This window comes from Saccopteryx bilineata, chromosome 1 (assembly GCF_036850765.1).
Source record: "Saccopteryx bilineata isolate mSacBil1 chromosome 1, mSacBil1_pri_phased_curated, whole genome shotgun sequence".
NCBI lineage: Eukaryota > Metazoa > Chordata > Mammalia > Chiroptera > Emballonuridae > Saccopteryx > Saccopteryx bilineata.
Window position 1 is genome coordinate 168,796,570 of NC_089490.1, and position 21,085 is coordinate 168,817,654.

The 21,085-nt window shown below is 35.8% G+C and overlaps 2 protein-coding genes across 3 annotated transcripts in view; one reads left to right on the top strand and one right to left on the bottom strand.

The window, feature by feature from the left end:
- Window positions 1-18,128, top strand: part of LOC136337740 (probable ATP-dependent RNA helicase DDX60) — a 104,173-nt gene extending 86,045 nt beyond the window's left edge. The window contains 8 exon segments of the mRNA XM_066279442.1: window positions 170-274; window positions 422-566; window positions 2,598-2,719; window positions 5,992-6,139; window positions 13,463-13,605; window positions 15,060-15,211; window positions 17,245-17,307; window positions 17,404-18,128. Coding sequence (XP_066135539.1) covers window positions 170-274; window positions 422-566; window positions 2,598-2,719; window positions 5,992-6,139; window positions 13,463-13,605; window positions 15,060-15,211; window positions 17,245-17,307; window positions 17,404-17,512 — 987 coding nt within the window. The 3' untranslated portion in view covers window positions 17,513-18,128.
- A 2,638-nt stretch (window positions 18,129-20,766) lies between these two features.
- The window catches only part of ANXA10 (annexin A10), an 82,321-nt gene continuing 82,002 nt past the window's right edge, over window positions 20,767-21,085 (bottom strand). For both annotated transcript variants that reach the window (XM_066253436.1, XM_066253434.1), the window contains one exon: window positions 20,767-21,078. In XM_066253436.1, the coding sequence (XP_066109533.1) occupies window positions 21,010-21,078 (69 nt within the window). In that variant the 3' untranslated portion in view covers window positions 20,767-21,009. The remainder of the gene's footprint in view (window positions 21,079-21,085) is intronic.

A 21,085-nucleotide genomic window follows, 5' to 3' on the forward strand; every position in this document is an offset into this window, starting at 1 on the left:
ATGCCTAATTTAAAAATATAAACATACATTATATGTAGGACATAACTGTGTAATATATTACCTTGTTTTATAATAGAAATGTTTAGTTGTTTTTTGGATATTACATTTGGAAGGCACACTATAAATTTCTTTAATATCTAACTTGATATTTTGATATATGTATGGATAGGCATTGTCGGTTCTCCAACATTCATTGATGTCCTTCAAGCGACCAAAGATCAAATGCATGCTAAAGTTTTACTTTATATATTCACTGCAATTCTTGATCAGAGAGGTAAGATTTAAACCTATTGCCTCTAAATTAAGGTGTTAGTGCACATGCTTAACTCCATTTTACTAAAATGCCCTTTATTAACAACTTATTTGTTCGATATTTCTAAGATCTAGAGACTGAAGTTAATGTGTTAATATTAATTTATAGGGATACCTGAATCAAGAATGTATTCCCATTGGGTATTCTGGACTTGTGTCCCATTTGCACTACCATGAACCTGCAAACTTTGTTTTAGTAAGCTTGCTGGAGAAACGTTTATTTCACAAGTTGTGTATTCCAACTATAATAAATGGTAAGCAAATATTTCTTTCCCAACGTTTACTTATTAAATTGTGTGTGTAAGCATACACATAGACCTCATGTGTGTTTACATATATCTGTATACTCCCAAGAATGCATTCAATTTAGATGGTGTGGTTTTCAAACTGTGTTTTCTCTTAATGTATTTTGAATATTTTCTTATTTTATGTCATTACATATGTGTAAAAATATTAATGTATGCACGGTATATTTGTAAAGTATTGTAAATATTCTAAGGACTATTTAATATGTGTTAAATTTGACAAATAAACCTTTAGAATAATAAATATTATTGGTTTGCAATCATAGGGTTATATATATATAAAAATGAATTGCAATAGGACATGTAAAATCACTAATTATTCATTCTTATCTGGTTATTGATATGAAATACAGGCATCTTTGTGATATTCTCACGTGTAAGTCTTAATCATTACCTATATCATAGTAAATATAAAGTAACAGTTCAAAGTCAAACATAAGCTGCAAGAATTTATTGGCATCACAGTGTTGTCTTCTGTAATAATTGCCTTTTTTGAAATGATAAATTTATTTTCTTTTTTATATAATTTTAACATAGTAAAATGTAATTTCCTGTGGAGAAATAAAGTGATGTGATTCTAATGAAAACAATTCAAATGTGTAATGAATATCCCATTGTTCATCTTATTTTCAGCAAATTTCTAATTGTTAAAAGAACATGAAAATTAATGAAAAATTTATATTATATACCTTACAACTACTAATATATCAAACCATAAAACCTTGGGTCCATATAAATTTATATTTTTTATGAAAGGATCATAGAAAGTAATCCTCACTAAATTCTATATATTTTATAAATATTGTAAATAATATAGCATAATGTTAAAGGAATAGAAAATACTGAAAGAATTTGCCATAATGCTATTATTACAAAAGTGTCAAGATAAGGTGTTTTGTTTGCTTACTGGAAATCTGGGAGCGTCACTCTCAATGCTCTGCGTTTCTGCAGTAGTGTGGCTCGTCTTCACGGTCTCAGGAGTGGCTGTCGGGTGGCAGTGGCACTCTGTTAAAATCTGTGGCTGATTAAAAATCAAGACTCAGACATAGGTTGTCCCTATAATACTGCCAGGATTTGGGCATATGGAAATATGGGGGAAAAATATTCCAGGGAGAGAGAAATTAAGATATACCATGTCAATAGGAGTAGTTGTGAGATTTCTCTGGACTGTAAGGTATGCCAGAGACAGCGAGGGTGCAGGTTAACATTTAGCCTTGAATGGCAGATAAGGAATTTGGAAGGCAGTATAAGGCCTTCATTTCCTAGTAGGCTTTGAAGAGAGGTAGAAAAACTGAGTAGAACAAAGCAGCAAAAGGAAAGTTTAAAGCCCATGATGTAATCCAGGGCAATTTCAGAATTAAAGGCTAAATGTCTGTCCAATTTATTTATTTATTTATTATTTTATTTTATTTTGTTTTTAGAGAGAGGGACAGGAAAGAAAAGGGGAAGGAGAAAGATGAGTAATATCAACACATAGTTGCTTCACTTTATTTGTTCATTGCTTGCTTCTCATATGTACTTTGACTGGGGGACTCATGCTGAGCCAGTGACCCCTTGCTCAAGCCAGGATACTGTTGATGTTCTTGTGCTCAAGCTGGTGCACCTACACTCAAACCAATGAGTCCGTGCTCAAGCCGGAGACCTTGGGGTAGCAACTCGGGGATGTCAGTGTCCCAGGTCAACCTTCTATTCATTGTGCCTCCACTGGTCAGGCTATTTATTTATTTTGGGAGAAGGAGGTTTCCTACAGCAAAGAGTGGAGGATACCAAGTGTCCCTGCCAATAGGAGGCCAATTAGTCTGCATTATTATAAAGTAATATTGTAATGTGTTTAAAAATTCACCAAACATCTGGAAAGTGACTTTTTTCCAAATGTGTCTTCACTTCAGATTTTAAGTTTAAGTGTTAAGAACTGGCTTAGTATATATTTTGTTTTGTTCTCTAAAGTTTTGAAAAAATTAAACTCTTTATTTTAAACAGGCCAAAAGAGCTTTTCTAAAGATGTGATGGAAACCTTAGTGGTGGTGTTAGCACACCTTTTTGGAAGACTGTATCTTCCTCCATGTGTGAAAAAGTATAAAAAGAATTTTTCTCATTCAGTGGTAAGAAATATATGTATACCATAACCTTGTAATTTTTATATAAAATCTTTCCATTGCAACATGCAATACATCACGTATTCTCAATAACAAAGTTTTGCTGTCATTCACTTGAGTTGCCTCTTCATCATGCCTCAGTTCTTGGTGTATGCAATGACTTCTCGGATAAGGGTAAGATTGCAGTCTTGTTAAAATATGAAAGACTATTCCCGTTAGAGATTTTTGCAAGTGAGTAACATGGGATTTTTTTTATTACATTGAAGATAACCTGAATCATTACATTTAATGGTGAATTATTGGCCACAGGAATATTTCATTTGAAACAAAAAGATATGAATGCTTAGTCTAACAGCCATTTAAATTATTGTTCAGGGAATCCTACTCATTGCCTAATTACAAGAAATAAAAATATGATATGATTATGGGAAAGGTAAACATTGTGAACGTGAAATATGGAAGAGTAACTTAAAGCCAGATAGATTCCTGGACTCCTTCCCAGTTTTGCTACTTAACGCATGGGTGGCCTTAAGCAAATTTCTTTATCCAGGCCTGTTACTTATCTGTAAATTGGGACTCAAAATAATATGTACTTCAAAGAATTACCTATAAGAATTGAATTCATTAATATATCCAAAGTGCTTAGATCAGTGCTTAGCACTTAAGAAGCATTCAGTAAGTGTTAGCTCTTATTTTGACAATTATTTTTATTTACAGTAGAAATGCCTGCTAAAAAAGCCAAAAGGATCAAAAGAAAAATGTTCAAAATTAATGACAGTTTAGTAAGTTTTCAAATATAAGAGTAATGTAATGAAATATATAGCTTTTTCATATATCAAATTTATGAAAAAATAAAATGTAAAATAATCTTACCAATAGTAAAAAATCAACATTACCAAAAAAACTATAGTTTACTTATTAATGTGGCAAATGTTGTAATTGAGAGTTATGTTGACAGGATTGTAAATAGATACATCCTTTTAAATATTCTTTACTGTAGTATGTTTACTTCTTGGAATTTATAATAATGATATAATCAAAATGATGTAAAATGTTATTTTATTAGTTTCCTGAGACAGCTATAATAAAGTACCACAAACTGGGTGGCTTAAACCACAAAACTTTGCTGTCTTAGTTTTGGAGGCTGCAAGTCAAAGCAGGGTTGGTGAGGCATGAGGACTGAGGGAGAGTCTGCCCCAGGCCTCGCTCCTGGCTGCTGGTGGGTCTTTGGCATTCTTTGGCTTATAAGCACATAGCCCTGATTTCCACCTTCATGTCACAAGGCACTGTCCCTTTGTGCATGTTTCTGTAACCAAATCTTTCCCTTTAATAAGGAGATCAGTCAGATTAGGGGCTCTTCCTATTCTAGTATGACCTCATCTTGATAAGGTTACATTCTGAACCTTAACATTTCAACATATGATTTTTGAGGAGCAACACAATTCAAATCATAACAGGCATAATTATTTATAATTGAAAACTAGATGCCACCTATATATATCCAAAAAAAGAGACCTGTGAGATGAATTTTAGCAAACCTGTATGTGGCAATATTATATAGCTACTAAAATTCATCTTTTCAAATAATATTTCATGACATGGGAATATACTCCAGATATAATGTTGAGTATAAACATTAGACAGGAAAGAAACTAAAGACAACAAAATTTGTATAGAAACAACTAGAAGGAAATACTATTCACCCAAATCTTTATAGCCTATATTCTTGGATGGTAGTGTTGTCAAAGGAAATAGGATTCTTTCACGGTATCGCAGGAAATGCATTTCAGGAATACACATGTAGGAGGACTTGAGGTATAGTGGCAGGATTTCTTGGAGCAAAACAAAGGACTGCCCCAGGTGCACCATGCCCGATGTCTCATCCAGGACCAGACGGCTCAGCTCCATCTTGTTGTGGAAAAAGTCCATCCTCTGGGTCCACATGTCACACTTGCCTCTACCAAGTGCACAAGAAGAATCAGGACTCAACACTGCGCTGTCATTAGCCCGGCGCCCGAGGCTCCAGTAGTCTAGCACATTATCTATTCCTGTCCAGCCTGTGATTGGCACTACATATTTGGCCCATAAGGCTGCTAAAGGGAGAGAGTGCACGGTTGCTACCCGGTTGGGCCTTTGTTTAGTTTTGTTTATATTGCCTTGGGCTTGGGTGAAAGTAGACTTCTTTCAAATGATCCAGTCTTTTTCCTTGATATTCCTGGGACTTTCCTGGTGCCTACCCCAGCAATCTATCCCTTTTGTGGCTCTTCTGGGATTTCATGCCCTTATCCTAGCCAATCCTTTTCCCAGATTTTCCCTGACTAGACTCCTCCCCTTTATGGTCACCATTTTGACTTCTACTGTGCACTCCTCAACAGAGGAGTTTTTCCATCACTGTTTATTCCCCACCCCAACCCCATAATCCAGGCTAACCAGTGGTGGGGTTCAAACAATTTAACAACCAGCTCTTTGCCCTAATGATCATTGTAAGTATAAAAATACGATATACTGAAGGGTAGTTTATTATTTCATGCATTGAATACTCAAGTAAGAACAATAAAAGAGGTACACAAAACTAGATTATGTTATTAGAAAGTTATAAAATATTAATGAAAAAATATTAAATAATACCTGACAAAAAAATAAAATTGTTATTTAAGCTATTTCCATATTGCTTCTTGTTTGGTATCCTCACTTTCAATTTTTGTCACTTGTGAACGGAATGAATATTACTACAGGCATTTAGAATACGCTGTTGCACAGATGAATGTTCAAAAAGAGTAAGGAATGCAAATTTGTGATTTTCATAACGGGCAGCTGCCCAAGCACCCACCCTAGAGAGAACCCTGATTACAAGAGCCATTTTAACAACTGGTTTGCTGAACTCAGCAAAAATTAGGTATCAAACCAGTGCATACCCTCTGATTTCCACCACTGAGGCTAATGAACTGGTTGTTCCCAGGAGAGATGAGCAGACCGGTCTTTCCTGGCAACTTGGGGATTAACGTCCCTTTGAAGAGCAGGTAGCTGTCCCCTGGGGTGTTGGTGAAGCTGTAGCTTTTAGATTTAATCATGCTTAGCCAGTTTTGCTCCCTTTTGTTGATACCTAGCTAGCTACCTACTATAATAGTAGGGTTTTAGTTTCTGTATGTATATAACAGAATTTACACTTAAAAATATTTTTATTCAGACTTTCAAATATATTATGACCCTGTGTCTCATAGACTTTGGTAATCCTCTGCATTTTTTTAAGTCACAGTACTCTAATTTATTGTTCCTAGGTAATTCTAGATGATCTTCCCAAAGAATTTGCCACAGTGGTAGAGGAACACAACAAGAAAATTCAAGAGAATTTTGGTTCCTTCCTCCTAACAATTTCTAAATTAGCTGACATGAGAAAAGAATACCAACTACCTCTCTCAGAAATTGGTAAGATTGTAAATGTTCATAAGCAGAATGTGAAGTCCATCAAAGAAAATAAATGTAAATGTTTTGAGTTAAAACTAAACTTGGCAGAACAAGGATAAAACTATTACAAAAAGAATACACAGAAAACTAACACAAACCTTTAGATTTATGCTGTGGAAATTATATGCTGAAAACCTGTTATTTGTAATTTTCTAAACTGCCATAGATTTGTTTTTACACTACTTAAAATATTTCTATATTTTCTGATGTCATTATAAATTAACAGACCATGTAATTGTCTAAATTTATTCTGAGATATCTCTTTCCTATGGATGCTATTTTTTTTAGAAGCTATTGATGCTCCTAACTAGTTAAACTGTCAAACCTGAATAAAATTAGAAATATAAGAAAAGAAATATTGGCATATTTATTACTGGTCATGAGTATGCTACACTTCCTTGAGTATTATAGGGGAGCATTAAAAAGATAAGGCTTTGCCTAAGTCTTTGAGTAAAGGACAGAATAAATAGAAAAGAAAAGAAAAATAAAAAAAATTCAAATACTTTATTATGATACATAAAGTAAAGGTATAGGAAGTAGAGAATATACTTAGTGCCCTAAAATGGAAAGATAGAAGGATTGAAAGAGAAGGTAAAAATGGGAAGAGAGCAGAGTTTGTTTTCCAGAAGAAGGTAGGAGGAAATAGAAAATGGAGCAATAAAGACTTACCAAGGAAAAAAGAGAAAGAACTCATATAAACAAAATCCAAAATGAAAGAGGAGAAATCACCACGGACACCGTAGATATACAAAGAATTATTGTAGAATACTATGAAAAACTTTATGCCACTAAATTCAACAACCTAGAAGAAATGGATAAATACCTAGAACAATACAACCTTCCTAGACTGAGTCAAGAAGAAGCAGAAAGCCTAAACAGACCTATTAGTAGAGAAGAAATAGAAAAAACCATTAAAAACCTCCCCAAAAGTAAAAGTCCAGGCCCTGACGGCTATACCAGCGAATTTTATCAAACATTCAAAGAAGACTTGGTTCCTATTCTACTCAAAGTCTTCCAAAAAATTGAAGAAGAAGCAATACTTCCAAACACATTTTATGAGGCCAACATAACCCTCATACCAAAACCAGGCAAGGATGGCACAAAAAAAGAAAACTACAGACCAATATCTCTAATGAATACAGATGCTAAAATACTAAACAAAATACTAGCAAATCGAATACAACAACATATTAAAAACATAATACATCATGATGAAGTGGGATTCATCCCAGAATCTCAAGGATGGTTCAACATACGTAAAACGGTTAACGTAATACACCATATCAACAAAACAAAGAACAAAAACCACATGATCTTATCAATAGACGCAGAAAAGGCTTTTGATAAAATACAACACAATTTTATGTTTAAGACTCTCAACAAAATGGGTATAGAAGGAAAATATCTCAACATGATAAAGGCCATATATGATAAACCATCAGCTAACATCCTATTAAATGGCACTAAACTGAAGGCTTTCCCCCTTAAATCAGGAACAAGACAGGGTTGTCCACTCTCTCCACTCTTATTTAATGTGGTACTAGAGGTTCTAGCCAGAGCAATCAGACAAGACAAAGAAATAAAAGGCATCCATATTGGAAAAGAAGAAGTAAAGGTATCACTTTTTGCAGATGATATGATCCTATACATCGAAAACCCCAAAGAATCCACAAAAAGACTACTAGAAACAATAAGCTAATACAATAAGGTCGCAGGATACAAAATTAACATACAGAAGTCAATAGCCTTTCTATATGCCAACAATGAAACAATTGAGAATGAACTCAAAAGAATAATCCCCTTCACGATTGCAACAAAAAAATAAAATACTTAGGAATAAACATAACAAAGAATGTAAAGGACTTATATAATGAAAACTATAAACCATTGTTAAGAGAAATCGAGAAAGATATAATGAGATGGAAGAATGTACCTTGTTCTTGGCTAGGAAGAATAAATATAATCAAGATGGCTATATTACCCAAAGCAATATACAAATTTAATGCAAATCCCATCAAAATTCCAATGACATTTTTTAAAGAAATAGAGCAAAAAATCATCAGATTTATATGGAACTATAAAAAACCCCGAATAGCCAAAGCAATCCTAAAGAAAAAGAATGAAGCTGGGGGCATTACAATACCTGACTTCAAACTCTATTAATAGGGCCACGACAATCAAAACAGCATGGTATTGGCAGAAAAATAGACACTCAGACCAACGGAACAGAATAGAAAGTCCAGAAATAAAGCCACATATATATAGTCAAATAATTTTTGATAAAGGGGCCAAGAACACACAATGGAGAAAAGAAAGCCTCTTCAATAAATGGTGCTGGGAAAACTGGAAAGCCACATGCAAAAGAATGAAACTGGACTACAGTTTGTCCCCCTGTACTAAAATTAACTCAAAATGGATCAAAGATCTAAACATAAGATCTGAAACAATTAAGTACATAGAAGAAGACATAGGTACTCAACTCATGGCCCTGGGTTTTAAAGAGCATTTTATGAATTTGACTCCACAGGCAAGAGAAGTGAAGGCAAAAATTAGTGAATGGGACTACATCAGACTAAGAAGTTTTTGCTCAGCAAGAGAAACTGATAACAAAATAAACAGAAAGCCAACTAAATGGGAAATGATATTTTCAAACAACAGCTCAGATAAGGGCCTAATATCCAAAATATACAAAGAACTCATAAAACTCAACAACAAACAAACAAACAATCCAATAAAAAAATGGGAAGAGGATATGAACAGACACTTCTCCCAGGAAGAAATACAAATGGCCAACAGATATATGAAAAGATGCTCATCTTCTTTGGCTATTAGAGAAATGCAAATCAAAACTGCAATGAGATACCACCTCACACCTGTTCGATTAGCTATTATTAGCAAGACAGGTAATGGCAAATGTTGGAGAGGCTGTGGAGAAAAAGGAACCCTCATCCACTGTTGGTGGGAATGTAAAGTAGTACAACCATTATGGAAGAAAGTATGGTGGTTCCTCAAAAAACTGAAAATAGAACTACCTTATGACCCAGCAATCCCTCTACTGGGTATATACCCCCAAAACTCAGAAACATTGATACGTAAAGACACATGCAGCCCCATGTTTATTGCAGCATTGTTCACAGTGGCCAGGACATGGAAACAACCAAAAAACCCATCAATAGATGACTGGATAAAGAAGATGTGGCACATATACACTATGGAATACTACTCAACCATAAGAAATGATGACATCGGAACATTTACAGCAAAATGGTGGGATCTTGATAACATGATACGAAGCAAAATAAGTAAATCAGAAAATACCAGGAACTGCATTATTCCATACGTAGGTGGGACATAAAAGTGAAACTAAGAGACATTGATAAGAGTGTGGTGGTTACGGGGGGGAGGGGGGAATGGGAGAGGGAAAGGGGGAGGGGGAGGGGCACAAAGAAAACAAGATAGAAGGTGACAGAGGACAATCTGACTTTGGGTGATAGGTATGCAACATAATTGAACGACAAGATAACCTGGACTTGTTATCTTTGAATATATGTATCCTGATTTATTGATGTCACCCCATTAAAAAAATAAAATTATTAAAAAAAAAAAAGAAAATGGAGCAATAAATTCTGGTTTGGTTTATTTATATTTGTAGATAGAGTCAGGTTTATGTAGGACAAAGAGAAAATAGTTAATTCAACCATGGAATGAGAAATTAGCTAGTAATGAGTCAACTTCATGGAAAAGAATGTACATATTCCCAGGCTGTTTCCTACATTTGGGACTTGGAGTTGTACATAAAATTATTTTTTGTCTTGTTTTTCCCTGAGTTGATTACTGTAATAGGGCGAAATAGTAAGTCTCTCTCCAAAGATGTCTGAGTCTTAATCATGGGAACCTGAGAATAAGTTATATTATGTAGCAAAGGGGAAACTAAGATTGCAGACTGGCTTAAAATTTCTTTTATTTTTTTAAATTTTTATTTATTCATTTTAGAGAGAGGAAGGGAGGCGGGGAGAGATAGAGAAAGAGAGAGAGAGAGAGGAATTAATTTGTTGTTCCACTTATTTATGCATTCATTGGTTGATTCTTGTGTGTGCCCTGACTGGTTATCCAGCCAGCAACCTTGGCATGTCAGGACAACACTCTAACCAACTGAGCTACTCAGCCTGGGCGGAATTAAATTTTCTAATCAACTGATCTTGAGATGCAGAGATTATACCGGGTTATATGTGTGGGCCCAATGTAATCAAGAGAGCCTTTTTGATTAAAAATAAAGAGAAGCAGAAGTATCAGAGTTAGCGTCAACATAAAAACATCCAAATCTGTAAAAAAATTTTTATGAGTTTACTTGAGCCAAACTCGACAATTGCCAAAAAGCAAAGTCTCAATGAACTGAGAAAATGCTCTGGAAAATGGCAGTTTCACCACTTTACACAGTAGAATTACAGGGGAAGATGTAAGGAAGTTACATGAAATTGATTGGAGCTAGATTAAGAGAAAGCAATGTGGGGAATCTTTGGAATTGGGTAAAAAGTAAAAATGTATATACTGAAACTTATTTCACATAGGCAGGAATAAGAGAGTTAATAGTTAGTTAACATGATAATAATAACAAAGGGTTTGTTGGTTCCTGCTTTGGTGGGATATCTGTCCTGAGGTTGGGTGGGGTAGGAAAAGATTACCCTTATATTCAAAGGCATGTCATCAGGTACTTTATTGTGGATACAAAAGACAACAGACAGGCTCCATTAAGGTACATAAACATTGACCTTTGTTTAGAGAAAAATACCACCCTAGGACCCTGATGGCGAACCTATGACATGCGTGTCAGCACTGACACGCGGCCACATGCGGCCGCATACCAGAGAAGTATGGGGCCGCATGCCGAGAAGGACGTTTCATCCTCGGCATCTGCACGGCCAGGTGCAGTAGACGAGGATAAAACATTTGCTGTAGTGCAAACACTCTGTGCCAGAGGTCTGTAGGCCAAAACAACAGAACCCCGGCACAGAGCTTCTAGTTCTGGGACTTCCAATTAGGCCGTTTTTCTCAAAGTGACACACCACCGAGTTATGCTCGGTTTCTTGGCGAATTTTGACACACCAAGCTCAAAAGATTGCCTATCACTGCCCTAGGACATGACTGTCCACTATGAACCACTTTTAGTTAGAAAGTTTTAATTTTAGACCATCCTATGTGTTTACTTTAAATCTCTGAGTTTACCAGGTCATGAGCTTGTCAGGTTTAGTTTGTAGCCCTGTCTTTCTTTTTTTTTTTTTTTTTTTTTCATTCACATTAGAAAGATGTGATATGAGAAAGATTTTTACCAATTATCACTGGCTTTGAAGATGGAAGAGGCCACAGACCAAAGACTGCAGCAGCCTCTAGAAGCTGAAACAGGCAAGGAGATAGAGTCTCTACTAGAGGCTGCAGGGAACAAATACGGCTCTGAGGACTACACCTTGTTTTTAGCATAGTGAGACCCATTTCAGATCTATGATTTTCAGCACTGTAAGATAATCAATTTAGATTTTGTTAAACCACAAAATTGGTGGTAATTTGCTACATCAACACGAGGAAATGAATGTAATTTCTAAGAAGTGACGTGTAAATAAATAACAGTGACAAATAATAGGCATAATTTTTACTGTTTTTTAATTGAGGTGAAATTCATATGATATACAATTATATAATTTCCAAGTACTGTATGCACTTCAGTAGCATTTGGTACAGTAAAATATTGTGCAACCACTACCTCTAATTAAAACAAATAATGTCAGATAATTATAACTGTTAAAAATTATAAGGTTACTTGTTAATAAATCCTAGCATAACTTTAATTTTGTAGGTTTAAGAGTCAAACATTAAACACTTGTATTTGTCTTCTAAATTTGAGATTGATGGAATGATTTACAAGAGAATACTATGGATAAAGCTAAATTAGAAAACATTGTTTTCATTTTCAATGAAATGTGTTTCATAATGCAAAGCCCTGAGTGAAATTGCACTTGCCTATCCCCAAGAAGAATCAGCAATGCCTTTCTTCTGGGATTCTATCCTCTCTAAGTTACCACATGTAATAGAGAAAATAGTAGAATGTATCTTCTTAGTAGTCAGGTAGATGTTTAGCAGATATTGAAAGACAGAAATGGATGGACAGAAATACTGACAAAGCCAGACACCGAGAAGTGTGTGTAGTAAAGGTAGAGATACATAGGGGAATCGGTACATAGAGTGACACACATGAAGAGAGACAAAGACAGAGAACTAGGTATTAATAGAGAAATGAATAGATATAGAGAAATAGAGACAAACACATCGACAAAAAGATAAGAGAGACAGACAAAGACAATGAAACAGAAAACAGACAGCATTACAGAGAAAGGTAGAAAAGAACAAACATGACAGACAAAGCCAGGCAGAGCGAGCAACAGAAGAGAGAAGGTGAGTTGTTTGAAGAGAAACAGGGAGACACACAGAAACAAGTGTTATTGCCATAGAAAGAAGTCAGAGGACGAAGAAATGGAGAAAAGTAAAAGGGAAGATTTATAGATAGAGATAGATAGATAGATGATAGATAGATAGATAGATGATAGGTAGAGATCATAGGGAACCATTTGAGATGGACATAACAATGACTCCTTTTCCCAAACGCATAATCAGGCCTGGAGTAATATGAGTGAGCACCACAGAACCTAGAAATAGTCCTCGATTACTTTTCCGTGCAAGTGAATGAAGTAGGAATTTCCTCCCTTCTGTTGGAATGTGAAAATAGAGTTAGTGTAAGAAAGGGGGAATGATGTCAATTTTAACTCTATTAGGAGAAATTCTGCAATTTTTGTAGCTCCATAGTAGCTGGACAGGAATGAATTGATAATGAAATCCTTTCTAAAGCATAGGTGGATGGCGCTGGTTGTTGACTGGCATTCCTCAGATCTACGAAGGTCCAATGAAGCATGTTGTCTACTCTGTCCATAGTGTCTTTCTAATTTCTGAGTTGATGGACATGGAGTTCCCCAATTGGACCAATTGATAACTACAAATAATAGAACTACTAGCAGATGCCAGAATGATTTTATTTTATGAAGAACATCTCAGTAATCATCTGGCAATACAATTCTTACATTTTTCTCTTAAGGTACTACTTTGGTTAAAAAACAACAACAACAACACTTCAATAATTTCCCTAGCAGTAATGGAATAAGCAAGTATGATTTGCTTTAAATCATTTCTTCTGAATAAGGGAGCAGTTTTCAATTATTTTCTTATTTGGTTTCTAATTAGATTTTTCAGATAAGGACTGGGAAGACTGTGAGCTGGCCTCCCACCTGATGCCTGGGACTGAGGGCAGAGCCGCCGTCTCCCCCTTTGCATGCCTGTCCCACATAACCGATCAAGACTTATTTGATACTAACGTAGTGAATGACATATGTAAATTGTGCTGTGAAACTTTCTTGTGTCCTATTTATCATTTAAGAGAAATAATTCAGTGTGATTATAATACTGGCAAAGTATCTAGTAAAATAAAGCCATCTTATTCATATTCCAGAATGCTGTCACTTTCTCTAAAGGGGAAAAAAAATTCTCTCTCTCTTTTTTTTACTATAAAAGTAGTTATAAAATAAAAAAGAACTGAGTTAGATAATGAAAAGAATGTTATTCTCTCAGTTAATGATCATGTATGAATTATGTTATCTTCCTTGTGTGAGTCACTATAGGATAAGCCTTTGCCGCTCCAGGGGCGAACTAGTCACCAGCAGCATCACCATATCACATGCTAGAAATGAAGGATCTGAGGAGCCACCTCAGAACACCTGAGCTCAAAATACACATTAACATGAGACAGACACATAGGTACAGAAAACAGACTGATGATTGCCAGCTGGGAGGGGAATTGGGGGATTGCTGAAAGGTGAAGGGACTGGAAAGTACACACTGACAGTTACGAAATAGTCCTGGGGATGTAAGTACAGCCTAGGGAGTATAGCTGATAATACTATAATAACTATGCATGGTGCCAGGTAGATACTGGAATGATTGGGGTGAACGCTTTTTAAAGAATGTGACTATTAACCACTATGTTGTCCACCTGAAACTAATAGAAACTACTGCTGAATGTCATTGAAAAAACTAAAAAAATAATAAAAATTTAAAAAAAATCAAATAAACAAAACACAACACTGGAGGATCCCTGCTATAAAGCATTTGAGGGCAGTTTGTGTTTGCTTCATATTTGTGATCCCTGCATCTAAATATGGTGCAATACAGAGTAGAAACTCAATAAATATATATCAAGCACCTTCAACAACCACTTCGTTTACTACTCCAAAAGTTTGGGAGTAGAGAGACTGCCGTCCTAGAAGCCTGACAGCTTCTCCATAGCTTGTTGATGGAAATAGTTCCAATGACTGTGACTTATCACTGGACAAAGTCAGATACCTATATACTGAAAGAAAAATAGATGTGTGTGGGAAAAAAAAGAACAAGCACTATTACTATTATATGTAGCTGATACAAACATATTTGCAAGCTCACAAATATTTTTTCAGGAAAAATTATTTTAAAAATATTTATAGTGTATTTCTAAGGCTGTAAAAATGACTATATCCTAATTCTGAAAAAAATTAGATATGTCATTTTTTATGATTTCAAAATAACTAATATTTTGGAATTAATGTTTTTACTGACTTTATTTGTTCTTTTATATTGAAGTTTTAGAGAATATTAATACACTGAGCATTTTTACAATATTTTATTAAAATATATTGAGTTATTGTTTTGGTTAGCTAGATGTAATGAACCACAATAATCAAATTGTATAATAGGTTGAGACATATCTCAAAAGAAAGTGCTAACAATCTGAAATCTCTGCATTCCTCAGGCTATGTTACGAACAATTGATATGAATGTTAAAAATGTTCCTTTCCTTTGGTTGAATAAATATGATATGAATGGAAGGAAGTGTCCACTAAATGGTTATGTACTGAACTTCTACAGAAACCGTTCCCTATCAGCACTCACTTTTGATAACTGGTATGTCTTTTTTATGTTTTAACATTCTTTATAGATATATGTGTTTGTGTAATTAATGTTTCTTGTTCCGGGGCATTTAGCTTATGAGAATAATTTGTTTTCTTTTTAATTTTTAATTGAATTTATTAAGGTGACACTGGTTAACATAGTCATACAGATTTCCTGTGCCCAGTTCTACTACTCATCTCTGAACAGCTCATTGTGTGTTCACCCTCTAAGTCAAGTCTTTGTCCATCACCATTTATTCTCACTATAGTCTCCATATCTCTCCCACCCTGGCAATCACTACACTGTTGTCTGTTTCCACAAGTTGTTTCTTTTTGTCTTTTTTTGATCAATCCCTACACTCCTCTCTCATCTAGTCCCTCTCCCCACCCACCACAGCCATCAGCCTGCTGAGACTCTGTCTCTATTTTGCTTTTTTAGTTCATTTTTTAAATTATAGTCCACATATGGGTGAAATCATATGGTACTTGTCTTTCTCTGACTGGCTTATTTCACTTAAAATAATGCTCTCCAGGCCCATTCATGCTGTTGCAAATGTAAGATTTCCTTCTTTCTATGACCGTGATGGCAAACCTTTTTATAAAAACCGCCCACTTTTGCAGTGCTGGTCAACCTGGTCCCTCTCGTATACAGATACCACAGCCTTTTTTCCCACTCATCTACTGGTGGCCACTTGGGCTGCTTCCAAATCTTGGCTATTGTAAATAATGCTTGCAGTGAACATATGGGTGCATATATTCTTTCAAATTAGTGTTTTGGGTTTCTTCAGATAAATTCCCAGAATTGAAATTTCTGTGTCATAAAGCAGTTTCATTTTTAATTTTCTGAGGTAATGCCACACTGCTTTCCACAGTGGCTGCACCAGTCTGCACTCCCATGAGCAGTGAGGGGAGGTTCCCTTTTCTCCACATCCTTGTTAACACTTGTTTTTTTGTTGTTGTTGATTTATTAATAACAGCAATTCTGACAAGTGTGAGGTGATATCTCAATGCAGTTTTAATTTTCATCTCTCTGACAGTTAGTGAGGTTGAGCATCTTTTCATAGGTCTAATGGTCATCTGTATGTCCTTTTTAGCAAAGTGTTTATTCAGGGCCTCTGTCCATTTTTTAATTGGATTGTTATGATGAAATAATTAAAGAAGAGTCATGAGATGCCTTTTACTTGGAAACACTTGAAATTGTGTTGACTCAACTGAGATCTTTGCCCTGGGCAGCTGCAGTGGTTCCTTCGCCTTTCTATTCTTCCTTCCTTCTTGAGTGCTGAGCTGGGCACAACACAGACAAGTGCCTCCTTTCAGTCCTTTCCGTGGCTCCCAGACAGGTTACAGACAGAGAAACACAGTCTTTGTTAACAGGTCCAGATCTGCTCCCTCCGGAACCAGGGATCGGGGCCACAATGGGGACACAGACTGCCCCTAAGCTGGAAGGAAGACCGGGAAAGGGCACATAAAGATGTCACAAAGCTTTCCTACCTTTTCTAACCCTTTTCAGATTTGAGTTAAACCTTTGACTATCTTCCAGAGTTCTGACAAAGTTAATTGTGATAGTTTTTGCTTGAGATATATATATATATATATATATATATATATATATATATATATATATATATATATATTGTTGATGTTTCTCTGGAAGGATGGGCCCTTGGAGCTGCCTACTTTGCATTTTCAGTGAGAACACTGATATTAAGCACTGTTTTTAACATGTGAAATACACCCTAAATTTGTTAATAATAGTATGCTATTATATAAAAGCACTGCAAGTAATTTTTTTTCTTGATAAATGATTAGATTCTTTACTAGTTCTGCCAATTTAGAACTAAACTGAGCATAATAAAATACTAGATACAAAGAAAACAAACTCTTCTCTGCAGTCTTCCATATCTGTTTTTATTTTGTTTGTTAAAAAGTCAGCTACTAGGTAGTAAATTATGATTTACTAATAAGTAAAGTAAGCTTTACTGCAGATTGATAACACGCCAAAAAAAAGTTATTCCTTTAAATATGACTTTGTCTTTTTTTCTATAGGTTAAATATGGGAGATGCTTTTAATTTAATCAGGAATTTTGCACTTGCTGTTCAGTCCATCAGGTATTGTAAACATTTTTGCATTTGAAGATCATATAACCAGCTAAACATCAAGTACAAATGACAGTGATAATAATTTAAACACTTAATCTTTTACAGGATTTCACTGAGTGAATTGTGTGATGACGAAGATGACAATGTTGTGTTAGCATTTAAACAACTAAGTAAAGCATTCAAACAAATCTTAGGGAGCAGAGTACAAGACTGAATGTTAAACTTTGTCCAAGAAAACAAAGATGGTCCAGAATTTTCTTGCTCTTTGTGTTTCAGGAAATGGTTTACTGCAGAGAACCACCCTTTCTTATTTGACTTAGATTAGACTTGCGGGAGAGCCCCTTGTTTACCTAGGACAATCCTCAACATATCCTCCAAATCCCCATCCTTTGTTTCATAAATGATTAGCTGAATTGTTTTCTCCTGCTGACAAGATTACTTGCCTACTTGTCTTGACCAACTTTCCTCAAGCTTCTCCCCTCCCTACAGGTCCTGAACTTTAATCTACCTGTATGCCCCTCCTGAAAACTGCCTGGAGACATTCTCAGATCAACTTTCCCCCATCAACTGTCCAATCTCAGATCAATTATAACTGGGCAGGTCAACAACCGACATTCCCAGGTCAACTCTCCAATCATATGACACATTCATGCCATTCCCTCAGATCTGCCTTCCCTTTTATCCCTAGAAACTAAAATTCTTCTCAGGCTATCCTTGGAGACTGCTGAAAATCTCATAGGCAGAATGTTTTTCCTGTTTCATTAGCTGTCCATTCCCTATGCAATTAGCCATGCCACTTGTTGCAATAGTTTCTTCAAATAAAGTCTCTCATTATTGAAGTCTGGATTTGTTTTTTATTTGATTTTCATTCCCTGCCAAAGAAGTATTACCTAGCTAAAGTACAGATTTTACAATTTGTTGAACAATTTATCTAAAGATGTACTAGTGAGAAAAGTTTTTATTTAAATATCTAAATTCTCATCAGAAATTCTAACAATATTTTTCTTCCTTTAAGAATTTTAACTTGCATGGCCAGGTGGTGGCACAGTGGCTAAAGCGTTGGACTAAGATGTGGAGGACCCAGGTTCAAAGCCTGGGGTCACTGGCTTGAGTGTGGGATCATAGACACGAGCCCATGGTCACTGGCTTGAGCCCAGGGGTCGCTGGCTTGAAGCCCAAGGTTGCTGGCTTGAGCCCAGGGTCACTGTCTTGAGCAAGGGGTCACTTGCTCTGCTGTGTCCCCCAGTGAGGGTACATATGAGAAGGCGATCAATGGACTAAAGTGCCACAATGAAGAATAGACACTTCTCATCTCTCTCCCTTCCTGCATGCCTGTCCCTATCTGCCCCTCTCTCTGACTCTCTCTCTGTATCTGTGAGAAAAAAAAGAGAAAAAATAGTTTTAGCATTATACCAAATGTTTCAAATAATTACTACTTTTGGCCAGAAACCAAACCCAATTTAAAATGACATAGCAGTAAGTTGAAATTTTAAAAAATTTATTTTTCAATTACAGCTTATATTCAGTATTATTTTGTATCATTTTCAGGTGTACAACATAGTGGTTAGACAATTGTATAGTTTAAAAAGTGATCTCCCTGATATTTCAAGTACCAACTTAGTCTCATAAATAGTTATTACAATATTGTCTATATTCTCTATGCTGTAATTTATACTTCAGTGACTATTCTATAATTGCCAATTTGTACTTCTGAATCCCTTTATACTTTTTACTTAATTTCAATCTTCCTCCCCTCTGGCAACCATTAATCTGTTCTCCGGATCTGAGTCTGTTTCTATTTTATTTGTTTTGTCCTTTGGATTCCACATACTATATAAGTGAAATTATGTGATATTTGTCTCTTTCTGACTAACTTACTCACTTAGCATACAGCTCTCGAGGTCCATCCATGCTGTTGAAAATGGTAAATTCCATTTTTTTATATGGCTGTGTAATACAGTGTAAGTCTGTAAAGTCATGGTGCACTTTTGACCGATCACAGGGAAGCAACAAAAGACAATAGAAATGTGAAATCTGCACCAAATAAAAGGAAAACCCTCCCAGTTTCTGTAGGATGATGTGGCAGCATGTGCGCATGTGCAGATGATGACGTAACACCGTGTATACAGTGGAGCAGCCCACGGCCGTGCCAGTCGAGATGTGGACGGTACAGAGGAAAGTTCAGTGTGTTCTGTGGCTTGCTAAATTCGAATCCGTACCAAAGTGCAACGTGAATATCGTCACGTTTATAATGAAGCACCACCACATAGGAATAACATTACTCGGTGGGATAAGCAGTTGAAGGAAACTAGCAGTTTGGTGGAGAAACCCTGTTCTGGTAGGCCATCAGTCAGTGAGGAGTCTAAGGATAGCTACCTAAAGAGCCCTAAAAAAATCTGTGCGTGAGCCCACATTGAACTGCACTGAATAGGTATAAAACTGGAAGAGTTTTCCTTTTATTTGGTGCAGATTTCATGTTTCTATTGTCTTTTGTTGCTTTCCTGTGACCGGTCAAAAGTGCACTGTGACTTTACAGACACACTGTATTCCACTGTCAATCTTGAAAGTGATTTTGGAAGTCTGGAATGTCTCATGTACCCAATCGTGGTGTGCTAAATGTCCTGTGTCATTTCTTCTGTCAGACACCAGGTTCTGGTATGTTTTTCATTTCTCCTAAGACTGGTAGAAACAGATCTGTAGGAAATGGGCTACAGGCAATTGAAAAATGGTCCATGTAGAATATAGCACTTCTGTTTCACCAGTTAGATTAACTGCATATATGTCCTCATTTTTCCTCGCACAACTTCCCTAATCACTGCTTTCTGTGATCTTGGTTTTTGTGTTTCCCTTACTGATGCTGGGAGCCCTCTGTCGTGGGCTTGGAGATCCATATTTCTGCTTTTATTCTAGGCTAGGTTGTGGCATTAATCTAGAGTCTCTCCCAAATCTGCCTTAAGTGAGTATTTTGTTGTTGCTCCTATTTTACTAAATGTTGAAATACCCAGGGGACTAAGCTGTTCTTATGGCACAAAGCGTTTCACTTTCAAAAAACTTGGTTTCTGATGTTAATAAGTAAAAGCAAAAGCAATGGGCAACTGGTTGTTTAGATACCAATGTTAAAAAAAAAAAAGAGATAAATTGCTTTTATCAGAGTGATTGTCAAATATACACGTGTGTGCACACACACACAGCTGTTTTTATATTCAAATGTCTTGCACGTCTAAGCCTGGTAAGCATATACCTGACTGCACTTTGCTGTATTATACCTCTATTTTCTTTTAAAGGTGGATCTACATATTCACTTTAGCTTAACTGAGTTTGTGCAAGAATTTTGAAAATTCTTCTAAGGGGCATGGCCACACACTGTGTTTCTGCTGGTCTCCCAAAGCATGCTAGGGACAGCTGTAAGCAAAGTCTTATTGTAGGGAGTTGATGACTCACATTGAAATAAAGTCTAATTCAATGCAGTAACATTTTTTTATTATTTCATCATATACAATTTAACAAATTGTTGATTTAGATCAGCAAAAATTTAGTCTCACATAAATTTATCATTAGAGTTTTCTGGCTTAGAATAATTTTTAAGATAGAAGAGGAAATAAGATTGTATAGTTTTGTTACAATGCTACTAACAATGCAAACTCATGACAAAAATCTCTATTTGACATGTATAGAAAGAGAAGTGCACAGTCGTCCAAAGCCTTCCTTGATTTAGTAGTCTTCCACATCCCCAGCACAGATGGCAAGCAGAGCTTTCTCATAGTGCCCGGAAGCAAAATTCTGGGAA